Source organism: Siphateles boraxobius, unplaced genomic scaffold (assembly GCF_051911475.1).
Source record: "Siphateles boraxobius isolate OS27281-9 unplaced genomic scaffold, OSU_SipBor_1 118, whole genome shotgun sequence".
NCBI lineage: Eukaryota > Metazoa > Chordata > Actinopteri > Cypriniformes > Leuciscidae > Siphateles > Siphateles boraxobius.
Genome location: NW_027508720.1, coordinates 203,192 through 216,886, shown reverse-complemented (window position 1 = coordinate 216,886; position 13,695 = coordinate 203,192). Strand labels below are relative to the sequence as shown.

The following is a 13,695-nucleotide window of genomic DNA, read 5'->3' as shown; positions in this document are numbered from 1 at the left end:
AATATGACCACGAGGGAAGGACTTTTCTCTAGTGTTAGAGTTTTATTGTGTTTTAAGACACAGGTCATCCTCAGTTCACCGAAGTCCCAGGATGTTACTGTACTAGTGACTCAGCAATTATTCACAACAGGCTCTTCCAGTCCCTGATTTCTGGACACTCTTCAGTTCAGTCAGTTTGTCTGAAAGTCCTAACATTGTGTTTCTTGTCAAGGTAACACTTTTAGTAGTTTGTGTTAGGGATGTGTTCGTAAAATTCCCCTTACCTATTTTGTAAATGCGTGTTATAGATCTTATTGTAAATGATTCATCCAAATTTTTAACCTTGCAATATTTTATCTAAACATCATGAAAATAATCAAACTGGATCTTCCAGTGAAAACGACTTCTCCAATCTTTTAGCGTGTTTAAACCAAGAGGCAACCATTTTTTACTCACAATTTGTTGCACATGCGTAAAACAAGCGGCAACCTTCGGTCTCTCTCTTGAATCAACAATGAAGTGACTTAAACTGCAGTTCATCGACTGGCCACTAGAGGCTGCAGAAGAGAGTCAATCCCATAGACCCGCATGTTAAAATGCACAACTTTACAGCAGAAAAAAACTTGTTTACAGCCTGGTGCTAAAAGTGGTTTTGGTCTATATAGCTAATTTAGCCTTTCATGAAAACTGTAAGGAGGGTGAATTATTTTATAACTCATCCGTTTAAATTATATGAAGCCTTAAAGTTCTGTATAATTAAGGGCGTGACCACTTGAGTGACAGGTGATTGCCGCTGATGTCACTACTAGCCGCTTGTCTGCTGTCTGTTAGCGTCACGTCACCTCAGCCAATCCGCCTCTACCCACTTTCGTTTATCCGGGAGTGACGCTGACAAGATGGCGACGGCTGGCTCCGCCCACTTTGGGCTTTAGAAACACAACGTCACAGACACAACGTCCATATTTATTTTACAGTCCACTGTTTAAACCAAGCTCATGTTCATCTGCCTCCACTTTGGAGGGCAACACCCAAAACTCAACATCCAATCAATACATATAACCTAGTCCCGCCCTAATGCATCAACTGTTGGTAATTTGCGGGATTTGCTTGATATTAAATTTTTTTGCCTAATATTAGTTTTTGCTGTGGTGTCGAAATTTGTATTGTGAAATTTGACTGGCATCTAAAATGTTTAAGGGATGAATTATGAGATACAACTTCTCTGTTTCAGCATATTAACAGCATACTTTAAAGTCAAATTTATATATATTGCGCTTTTCACAATACAAAGCAGCTTTACAGAACAAAACAAGATGTTAATGTTCATCTTAATATCTTCATGCCTAAAGTTACATTTAGCTTTGAGAGGGGGACAATCATTTAGTTTACATTTACTCTATTTCATGTGATCTTTGTTAAAGTTCCTCAACCAGTTAAACTTCCCATTATTTGGCTATTTTGGATTTTGATGACTTTCAGGTCAGGATATAATACAATATGTAGCAAGTATTAACTTACCTCATTGTAGGTTTCATACAGCGATAGTGTGGAAGTGGTGGTTTCTGAGGCTTTGAAGGACTAGCATGTGTCTGGATACTTCAGCAGAAATAAAGTAAAGAGCATTGAAGAGTTTAGACATACACAATATCTCCAATAGTAAAGATTCAACGTTAACTGATGCACTGTACAATATTTACTGTACATTGATGATGTATTGATAACTTGTTTGTTAGTTACAGTATCATTGTAGTGAGCTGCATGGTTTGAAAAGTCATTTGAAATTGTGTTTTGTAAAAATAACCAATGAAATATCTTGAACTGTCTTATTTATTTTTAAATGATGTCCATCTGACTGTATTATCTCTTAGTTGACATGTTCACAATGGGTTTTGTTTCTCAATGAAAGGCATGAAGTCTGTATATCAGAGGAGTTTTATCACGACAGCATGTGCATGACTGGATTCACTTCACTTTTATTCAGGCATGCAGACTTTACAGAGGAGGAAGGAGAAGTTTTGTGCCCTTGCATCTGATTTTAATGTGAGCAGGTCTTGGTTTTCCTTAACTCTTATTTTATTGATTGTTTTATTGGATATGGGAAGTCATTTTCTATAAGGCTTTTCCAGTCTTATGTAGCTTAACCAATCATATAGTTTCATGACGTTCAAACAGAGGGCTTTTATGATGGCCAAATCATATCAGCTTTCCTCTGGTAGACAGACACAGTCTCAGGTAATGAAGCTTCACTCGTATGGACCAGCGCTGCTCAGTAATGGATTCTGGTGTAAGTGCTGTCTGTGGTTTGGGATGAAAGTCTCTGCTCATTTTCCACTTTATCCAGGAGCTTCTTTATATTTCTGATATAGATCTCTGCTGTGGTCTAGCTGAAGTTAACTAGCTCCCGCGCTTATTTCGTCATGTTGATGTTACTGTTTGACTGAGCTCAAAGAGTCAATGACAGAACCAGGGAATTAACAGCATTGTGATAGTCTTTTCTTCCCTTTTGTAACGTATATCTGAGTGAAACAGCTTATCAAACGAAGAACAAATAAATACACTATATTATCCTATATATTATATTTTACTTAACCTGTTAATTATATCTTGATTATTTAATGTACGTTTAAAATATCTTACATGAAAATGACAGCAACTGTGTAAATTATTATATTTCAGTAACAAATTAGAGTAAAGTTAATGCAAAAACTGCCTTATGTTCAGTTTACATGTTTTTATACAATGTGTTTGGTGTTCATTATTATATCTAAAAAATAAATAGAAAATTTAGGCTCTGTTGTTAACCCTTAATGTTATAGTAATGTGCGGCTCCCTGTATAGTTTACAGCATTAGCAGATTTTTAATCCTTGCAAAAGGTTTAATTGTAATTGAATTAATTTAAAGAAAAAGACAAAATTTTTTCATTAAACTACTGTTTACATTTTTTTTTAGCTTTCTAAACCAAAGCGAACCGAGACGTCAAAACCGTGGGAAATCCGAACCGTCGGTTTTGTGTATCGTTACACCCCTACATATTATATAAAGATACTAAACTATGAAAGTGCAATATATAGTACAGTTATACAATAATTTAACTGGGAAAAATAACATAAATGGGTTCTTTGTCAGCCATCATTTTATGTATGACTTCTACTCATAGTTATTTTGTTTAATTTCGCCCATAAACTCAAAACCAAAGCAAACAAACCATAAAACAAGTCTGTATTTATAATCAACTAAATAAATTAACAAAACAACCCATAGTGACCAAAAAGATTAGGAAGAAGCCATTGCTTAGTATTACACTTACACTCCTCACTATTTAAAAATGGATGTTCATTCAGTCTCTCAGTAACTTATTAATTATTAATTTATCCACCTGATAAGCATCTCAAAAACAGAATATGGCCATTCAACAATATCTTTTCAACAGATCTGCAACAAATTATTATTAATTCAATAAAATTCAAAGAATATAACCTTCCTTTAAGTATTCTTACGTTTTCGGTTCACATCATCATCAGTGTCGTAACAGACAATAGCATACCTGTATATTGAATACAAAAATACATTTATGTTTGATTCACTGACCGTGTGTAAATATTTATTGGCGAAAAAGCTGTAAAATCTGCATCTGTCATTGCATTGTTGAAAGTGCATGGTTCGCTAAACTAAGTTTTCGTCTTGCACACGAAAAGGAGTCTAGTGAAGTCAAATTTATTTTCTTTCTTTTCACTTTTTTTTTAAAAATGTACTTTGAATTGAACGCCCTGTCCTCTCCTCTTCCAGCACACGTCTGTCGATGGCTATGCGGACACACCAGCCCCCCCCACCAAATCAGCGAGTCGCCAGAGTCTCCCGCGCTGTAGGAACTCAGTGGCGTCCATCACGGACGAGCAGCCTCACATCGGGAACTACAGACTGCTCAAAACCATCGGCAAAGGGAACTTTGCTAAAGTCAAACTAGCCCGCCATGTTTTAACAGGAAGAGAGGTGAGCGGATACTTATTTGCAGATGCATATTGTGCTTATTGTAGGAAATATGCAAGCCTAAAGGGGTCGTCGGATGCCCATTTTCCACAAGTTGGTATGATTCTTTATAGGGTGTTCATATAAAGTTTGTAATATACTTAAAATTCCTCAATGGTTGTGAAAAACAACACCCTTTTTACCTCCTCAAAAACAGCTCTGTTCACAATGACCTGTTTCGGTGCATGTCTCTTTAAATGATAATGACCAACTGGTCACTTCCATGGGGGGTGTCGAATGGCTGAGGGCAGAAATATGCTAATACGGGAAATATGCTAATACGGGAAATATGCTAATACGGGACGGTCTGTCAGTGGTCGTGGGCGGAGCATGAGCATTATGACATCATAGTGCTCAGTAAATCCAAAAGTTCTGATTATTGAGAGTGTTTAGACTTTTTGAGGATTTAAAAAATGAGTGAAATGATTTTTGTCATTGTATGGGGGGTGTGTTCACACACTGCAAAGACACACTTATATGCAAATACCATATAGAAGTGAATTTTGCATCAGATGACCCTATTAACTTAAACTAATTTTGCATTACCAGACTTATAACTGTTGCCATGCACTTTGGTGCACTTTCCATACGATTCTGTACAGGAACCGCCCACTTAAACCCAAATTATACTTCAGCCGTCCGTTCTGGGATGGTCCGTGTGAAGTAATTTTCTCCATCCGAAGGGTCTGCGTGTTGCCCAGTGCACATACAACAGTGTAGGTGGAAGATCAATGTTAAAGACCCGCTGGGACGCGCAGCTTTGTTTGATGCGTTGACGTGATTTCCACTGAACCAGGAAGCTGAGGTGGGACACATTGAGTGGCTCCTCCCCCTTTTTCAAATAGCCAATAGCGTTTAGTTTCCCTCACAAACTGCAGGTTGTACTTGACAGCAGCGAATCAGAGCACTCATGATGCGCTGGATTCAATAGTAGAGCTGTGAATAAATTCTAGCCATTTCATTTTTAACCAACGTACAGTTGGAAAACCGGATAAAACTCGAGCGTTTGAGCAACCGAACACACACACTCCCACCCATATTGCTCCGTGACGTGTCAACGCACGCATCGGCCAGGTGCTGTTTATAGCAGAGGGGGCGGAGCTTTAGATTCTAGAGAGCATTTGATTGGACTGAAGATGTGATGTCATAAAAATCCCTGATCTAATTTATCTGAAGTGAGATACTTAATGCTTATATCTCCTAAACATGGATGTGGTCATTGTTTTGGATCACACCAGCTTAATCATAACTTTAAGGCTAACATATTCATACTAAAAGCTAAAAATAACGTAAATGTAACACAGAAAAGTCCACTTGGTGGCAGTTGTGCAGTCTGATTGTATTGATGTATTGTGCAGTAGTCGAAGAAGAGTGTGAAAAGAGCCATACAAAACAACATGCTGTTCCAAGAACAGTAAACAAAGAAGCGTATCATCCTCCATCGCATTTCTTTTATTCTTGTTCTAAACTTTGAATACAATGGCGGATCCGCTACTTTTCTTCTTCTATCCTTCTGAGCGAAGGTCCGGTGAACGACTCGACTCAGTGCTGCCCTCTGGCGACTGGTAGAGTAATGGAAGACTGTCGTACTGCGCGTGTGTCCAACTCGGTTGAAGAAACCATTTCAGCAACATATAAAGCGCCAACCACAGTTTGGTTTTTACATGACAATAAGGCTTTCACTTTTTATTCGATATTTGAATATGCATTCGAACATGACGTGAAATATCCGGTCTATGTATACAGTCTATGATTAGACCGTTTGTTTTTTATTTTATTGTTTGTCATATCTTCCAGTAGCGGGCGCTCTAAACGTATTGTAGCGTAGGCCCATGACCAAATCAAGCGAATAATAGCCATTAGCCACCTTGTTTTGAAAATGGAAGTGGCCACCCTTCTCTCAACATTGACGCGCAAATACCTGTCTGTGCTCATAGATATTCGAATATATTCAAATACATTGCTTGATATTTGAAATCCATTCGAATTTGATTTTTCTCAAAAGTGACAGCCCTACGTGACAATTTTGTGGGGGTAAATCTGAAATATATGGTGCACTTACACCAGTTATTTCACAAAAATAACCACATGATACATGTATCCTGTTGAACTCATGACCGCCTGTGAACCTGGCCTCGTTCAGAGAAGCTGAAGAGATTCTTTTGAGCTGTAAAACAAGGACATCAACTAGTGCCCGAAACGCCATGCGTTACTCAACACGCCACATCTCATTTTCAGGACCTACTGAGACTACAAATGATGTCAGATATGGAGCCGTTTTACTCTGATGTACGGAGAGATGATGACACACTTTAGATATATAGGCTATATATAGGAATCTATAAATATAAACATTTCACAGTAACACAGTGTTTGTCTTTCAGGTAGCAGTGAAGATCATTGATAAAACACAGCTGAACCCCACAAGTCTACAAAAGGTGAGACTTCAATGTTTGTTTGACTTGATTCTTTTTATATTACATGTTCTGACATGTTCTTTCATCCAGTTGCTCAGTATTTCAAAGGTTAATTAAGTTTTGAAAGTAATTAATAGACTGAAAAGTTAATAGCCTGGGATGGAGAATTATAATTTAAATACAGGTGAGATGGTCCTGTGAACGTTTGTATGGTAATTATATCTATTAAATGGATATATTGGTTTGACGTCATTAACTTCGTTCTATGCGTTTTGTGTGCAATATGCATTTGACCATAAATGATGGCACGCTTAAGCAGGATATTATCTCACTGCTGATCAAATGCAGACGAGAGGATGTTTTACTGGACGGAGAATCTGGATCAGGGTTTATCAAATCCAGTCCTGGAGAGTTGAGCTTCAACACTAATCCTGTTAAAGTTAGCGTTAAAGCTGCACTGTAATTCGTTAAAGCTGCGTTAAAGTAGCGTTAAAGCTGCACTGTGTGGTTCGTTAAAGCTGCGTTAAAGCTGCAATCTGTGATTCGTTAAAGTAGCGTTAAAGTTAGCGTTAAAGCTGCACTGTGTGATTCGTTAAAGCTGCGTTAAAGCTGCACTGTGTGATTCGTTAAAGCTGCGTTAAAGTTAGCGTTAAAGCTGCACTGTGTGATTCGTTAAAGCTGCGTTAAAGCTGCAATCTGTGATTCGTTAAAGTAGCGTTAAAGCTGCACTGTGTGATTCGTTAAAGCTGCGTTAAAGTTAGCGTTAAAGCTGCACTGTGTGATTCGTTAAAGCTGTGTTAAAGTTGCAATCTGTGATTCGTTAAAGTAGCGTTAAAGCTGCACTGTGTGATTCGTTAAAGCTGCGTTAAAGTTAGCGTTAAAGCTGCACTGTGTGATTCGTTAAAGCTGCGTTAAAGTTAGCGTTAAAGCTGCACTGTGTGATTCGTTAAAGCTGCGTTAAAGTTAGCGTTAAAGCTGCACTGTGTGATTCGTTAAAGCTGCGTTAAAGCTGCAATCTGTGATTCGTTAAAGTAGCGTTAAAGCTGCACTGTGTGATTCGTTAAAGCTGCGTTAAAGTTAGCGTTAAAGCTGCACTGTGTGATTCGTTAAAGCTGTGTTAAAGCTGCAATCTGTGATTCGTTAAAGCTGCACTGTGTGATTCGTTAAAGCTGCTTTAAAGCTGCAATCTGTGATTCGTTAAAGTAGCGTTAAAGCGGCACTGTGTGATTCGTTAAAGCTGCGTTAAAGTTAGCGTTAAAGCTGCACTGTGTGATTCGTTAAAGCTGCGTTAAAGCTGCACTGTGTGATTCGTTAAAGCTGCGTTAAAGTTAGCGTTAAAGCTGCACTGTGTGATTCGTTAAAGCTGTGTTAAAGTTGCAATCTGTGATTCGTTAAAGTAGCGTTAAAGCTGCACTGTGTGATTCGTTAAAGCTGCGTTAAAGTTAGCGTTAAAGCTGCACTGTGTGATTCGTTAAAGCTGCGTTAAAGTTAGCGTTAAAGCTGCACTGTGTGATTCGTTAAAGCTGCGTTAAAGTTAGCGTTAAAGCTGCACTGTGTGATTCGTTAAAGCTGCGTTAAAGCTGCACTGTGTGATTCGTTAAAGCTGCGTTAAAGTTAGCGTTAAAGCTGCACTGTGTGATTCGTTAAAGCTGTGTTAAAGCTGCAATATGTGATTCGTTAAAGTAGCCTTAAAGCTGCACTGTGTGATTCGTTAAAGCTGCTTTAAAGCTGCAATCTGTGATTCGTTAAAGCTGCGTTAAAGCTGCAATCTGTGATTCGTTAAAGTAGCCTTAAAGCTGCACTGTGTGATTCGTTAAAGTAGCCTTAAAGCTGCAATCTGTGATTTGTTAAAGTTAGCGTTAAAGCTGCACTGTGTGATTCGTTAAAGCTGCTTTAAAGCTGCAATCTGTGATTCGTTAAAGCTGCGTTAAAGCTGCAATCTGTGATTCGTTAAAGTAGCCTTAAAGCTGCACTGTGTGATTCGTTAAAGCTGCGTTAAAGCTGCAATCTGTGATTTGTTAAAGTTAGCGTTAAAGCTGCACTGTGTGATTCGTTAAAGCTGCTTTAAAGCTGCAATCTGTGATTCGTTAAAGCTGCGTTAAAGCTGCAATCTGTGATTCGTTAAAGCTGCGTTAAAGCTGCAATCTGTGATTCGTTAAAGCTGCGTTAAAGCTGCAATCTGTGATTCGTTAAAGTAGCGTTAAAGCTGCAATCTGTGATTCGTTAAAGCTGCGTTAAAGCTGCAATCTGTGATTCGTTAAAGTAGCGTTAAAGCTGCACTGTGTGTTTCGTTAAAGCTGCGTTAAAGCTGCAATCTGTCATTCGTTAAAGTAGCGTTAAAGCTGCAGTGTGATTCGTTAAAGCTGCGTTAAAGCTTCAATCTGTAATTCGTTAAAGTTAGCGTTAAAGCTGCACTGTGTGATTCGTTAAAGCTGTGTTAAAGCTGCAATCTGTGATTCGTCAAAGCTGCTTTAAAGCTGCAATCTGTGATTTGTTAAAGTTAGCGTTAAAGCTGCACTGTGTGATTCGTTAAAGCTGCTTTAAAGCTGCAATCTGTGATTCGTCAAAGCTGCTTTAAAGCTGCAATCTGTGATTTGTTAAAGTTAGCGTTAAAGCTGAACTGTGTGATTCGTTAAAGCTGCTTTAAAGCTGCAATCTGTGATTCGTTAAAGCTGCGTTAAAGCTGCAATCTGTGATTCGTTAAAGCTGCGTTAAAGCTGCAATCTGTGATTCGTTAAAGTAGCGTTAAAGCTGCAATCTGTTATTCGTTAAAGCTGCGTTAAAGCTGCAATCTGTGATTCGTTAAAGTAGCGTTAAGGCTGCACTGTGTGTTTCGTTAAAGCTGCGTTAAAGCTGCAATCTGTCATTCGTTAAAGTAGCGTTAAAGCTGCAGTGTGATTCGTTAAAGCTGTGTTAAAGCTGCAATCTGTGATTCGTTAAAGTTAGCGTTAAAGCTGCAATCTGTGATTTGTTAAAGTAGCCTTAAAGCTGCAATCTGTGATTCGTTAAAGCTGCTTTAAAGCTGCAATCTGTGATTCGTTAAAGCTGCGTTAAAGCTGCAATCTGTGATTCGTTAAAGTTAGCGTTAAAGCTGCACTGTGTGATTACTGCGCTAAAGCAGTGGTTCGGCCGCAAGATGAGGAAGAACCAAATTTCCTGGATATATGAGAAAAAGTCGTATATCGTGTGATGCGATTCGTATAAGATGCTTGGAAAAGTCATGGACATTTTTGTTTTTTTAAATGCCACATTTTTTTTTTTAGGTAGAATTGAGTAAAAATATATATTTTTTTAATCTTTCTCCTGAATCCTGAATCCAGTAAATCATGATCAACTAGGAAAATCTCCCAACAACTTGGAGTCAAAAATGTTTATCCAAAAATGGATTTGCGAAAATAATACCTTACAAGAAAAAATAAATACTAATACGTTTCCTAAAAATGCCCCTCATCCCCCATTGTTCAGAAAGAGCGTTCGAGGGTTTCGACATTATAAGCGAGTCTTAAATGAGTTCCCTAAGGATTTCAGAGATGTGGTCTTTAACGAGACGAGAACGATCCAGGATCAGATGTTCACGAGTGGCTAAATGACCTTTTCCTCGACTAGCATCGTCTGATGAAGCCGCTCATGAAGACTTGCGTTGATCAGTTTAACGGCGTCAGAATCATGCTTGCTATTTGTTTTTCATGCGTTAAGACACTTCAATTATTTGGTTGTAATAGAAAGATGTGTTTTATTAATGTTCCAGTAGTTTCATTTCTGCACAGTCAATTATAATCTCATTTGAATATGATAATGAGGCCCCTCCTCCCTGCTTTGATTGATGTGCACATTAGCATCGCTTGAACAGACGGACAGTGAAACCTACACTGATCTTTCGACAGCAAGATTAATGACCACACACACACACACACACACACACACACACACACACACACACACACACACACACACACACACACACACACACACACAATGTCATGGCTTGTCTGTAAATACAGTTGCCCCCCCCCCTCCCCCACCAGAGCTCATCCAGTTACCTTTTCATATTGTTAAATTGTTTTAGGTCACAAATGAATTCTCTTCCTTTAGCTTTATTCATCCAGTATCAGTGACAATAACAGCTGTAATCATCATGCTGGAATATGATCCAACACAAACAGCAGTTATTCACCTAATTTGTAAAAAAAAAAATGTAGGTTTCCTTAACATTCCCCTGTCTTCAATGAAATTCCCTAAGGATTTGGGGGGGGGGTGTTAAAATCAGAGAAGAGGCAGAGATGCAGTGCTCATTTTACAATATCATTCGTCATGAGTGACGGGAAGCACACACACACACACACACACACACACACACTGGAGGACCCACTACAGGAAGTGACACGCTTGTCAGTGTCAGAGAGGAATGTTGCTGTGGCTGTTTTTAGAAATATCTGTAAAAATAGAAGCTGTGCTGATTATTTACCAGAGCCGACTGCCAAGAAGAAACACACTTTCTATTTTTCCCTCCTCGATTTCACTTTTTCTCCTTTCACTGTTTTTTGCCTTTTCAAAGAACGGGAAGGACACATTCATCGAGACAGATAGAGGTCAGAGGTCACATGAGAAGAGATTCATCAAAATTATTTGCTTGTTTTATAAATCTCATTATATTATGTGCACTTTATCATAATCAATTCAAATTTAAACTAAAGCTATTGTGCAAGACTGTGAGGTATTTTACTATTTGCATACTATTTTGCAAATTAGCAGAGGCACTTAATTAGGGTTTGCAAAAGGCCTTGAAAATAAAAAAAACATTTGAAATTTATTTTATTTTCTTTAACAAATTGTCAAAGGAAGTGCTTAACTTTCAAAAATGCTCATTATCATAATCTAAAAGTTTTTTTAAAGAGATTTTTTACATTTTACTTATGTTCTACAGTTTTTAAATGTAAAATTTAGAAATGACTGGAAACAGTTTGAAATCCTTATTTATATGATTTGTTATTTTATAGCAATCAAAGAAAGAAAGAAAGAAAGATAAAGGGTAACTGTTTTCAAGTAATATGGTTGCAATGCTAAAACGTGTAATTAATTCGGGACCAAATGTTGATTTTTAATTGTTTGTACAAATATGTTATCTATAATTTTTTAAAAATGTATCAATAACATGATGAATAAGGGCTGATAATTCAGCTTTATAAATGCAGTCAGCATTACAATCACTGTAAAAATGGAGGAAATAAGATAATATATGCTGGTCTGCAGAAAACGGTCCGGATGAGACTATGGATCATGCCATAAACATGCTCAGTTTTATATTATATTTTATATTTATAATAGAAACATTTTTTAAAAAAACATGGCATTTGTGGATTACAAATAATAATGCAAATACATTAGTAATAAAATCTTTTCAAAATTTGTAATTATTATAGAGGTTGACTTTAAAATAAATTGACAGGAAACACTTTTTAGTTTAGGATTCAACTCTCACTCTTAACTAGTATATTATCATAATGCATACTACTAGGATATTGGCTGTTTATTAGTACTTATAAAGCACATATTAATGCCTTATTCTGCATGATCATATTCTACATCCCTTAATCACACAAGACATAAATTTAATAACTACCTGACTAACTATTAATAAGCAGTAATTAGGAGTTTATTGAGGAAAAGTTGTAGTTAATAGTGAGAATTGGAGCCTAAACTAAAGTGTGACCAAATTTATATTTTAAGATCAAACTATTGCTGGGTCATTCGAGTCTTAATGTTAAACATTTGATGTTGACGTTGTGTTGGTGTGATTCTAGAGTCTTGTTTGTTTGAAACACAGAGTTGTTTTCTAGAGTGACATTCCCACATAGATCTGTTTGTGATCCCAAAAAACTGTCCCGTTCCTGAGGAGACAGCAACAAATTAATTGCGGACATGCGCATAAACTATGATGGAAACGCATTTACTAAATAAATTCTTCGATGCACAACAAAAACCTCAACCGATAATCTGATTGGATGACTGGACTAACCAGCGGACCAATGGCATCGCAGCATCTCAAACGTTGCTTTGGTGTTTCTGAAACGCCGGAGGCATAGTCTGTGATCAGAAGGATTTGGATTAATCGTATATTCATTTGCCTTCGTATCATATAAATAGTTTTTTCTTGTCCTGTTCCCGCCTGAATGTTCTCCCTCATTCACAGGAAACACACTCCTGTTGTCTGTCCTGTATGAAGAGTGTTTCTGTGTGTACGGCGGCTGTTGTACGAGAAGAGAAGGATAGACAGATACAGTGTTTCACCAGGGGTTTTGGTCAGTGTCTCGCGTGGGCTTTTGACTGTGGATTATTACACTTAGACTCGTAACTGACACGTAAAGCCACCTACCAGTTTGTGTTTTGTATGCCATGTTTACAGCTGGGTAAATATGAAAACCGATATTACCACGGAAGAAGATGTGCTCATGAATATTTGATTTACTTGCTACTAAGTGCTTCAAAAAAACTCTTGAACATATTTCTGAATCAGTGCCATGAACCTTGCAAACTTTGGCAAAGTGACGAGCGCTTCTCCTGAAGTGTTCATTGTGGCATCCTTTGTTTCTGCTTAAAGTCTTAAATATCTTAAATGGTATAAGAAAATTCCTTATCATTTTAAGAGGTCTTTAATTTGGGGACGGAAAAAAGGTAATCGTGATTTGAAGTCATGTTTGAAATTAAAAACATGGTGTAAAAAATATAAAAATGCAAAGTAATAATTTTGACTAATGCCTTAAAAAAAATGGTTTAAAAGTTGAAATGTGAGGTTTATCATTTTATAAAACTTTATTGTTTGTTTTTGAGCTGTAAAGTTGTTTTTATAGTCATTTTATGGTTTATTATTGCCAACCCTTGCTTATGCATTATTCATTTGTGCAGGTCTTAAAAAGTTTTTAAAACTGAAAGCTCTTGTCATTTTTGCAGTGGTGGACAGTAAGGAAGTATTTTACTATGTTACTGTACTTAAGTATCTGGACTTGTTTTTTGAAGTTATTTTTTTAGGGAAACTTTTACTTCTCTTCATTCCAAAGCATAATATTACACTTCTTACTCCACTATATTTCATAAAAACAAATCTTATATTTTTATTTCGAAATAAAGAGCCCCCGCTCCGCTCTGACACACGATGGATTCGTGAACGAGCCGATTCTTCTCAATGAACTTGTTGAATCGGTTCGCAAACCGCAACTGATTCAGTGATCCGCTCAGAGCGATTCACTGAACTGTTCATGTCTGATACTCTGAGTT

General features: G+C 37.3%; 1 protein-coding gene across 2 annotated transcripts in view; it reads left to right on the top strand.

The window, feature by feature from the left end:
* mark1 (MAP/microtubule affinity-regulating kinase 1) overlaps nucleotides 1-13,695 on the top strand; it is a 60,522-nt gene that overhangs the window by 12,434 nt on the left and 34,393 nt on the right. For both annotated transcript variants that reach the window (XM_077202054.1, XM_077202059.1), the window contains exons 2-3: nucleotides 3,767-3,970; nucleotides 6,391-6,444. In XM_077202054.1, coding sequence (XP_077058169.1) covers nucleotides 3,767-3,970; nucleotides 6,391-6,444 — 258 coding nt within the window. The remainder of the gene's footprint in view (nucleotides 1-3,766; nucleotides 3,971-6,390; nucleotides 6,445-13,695) is intronic.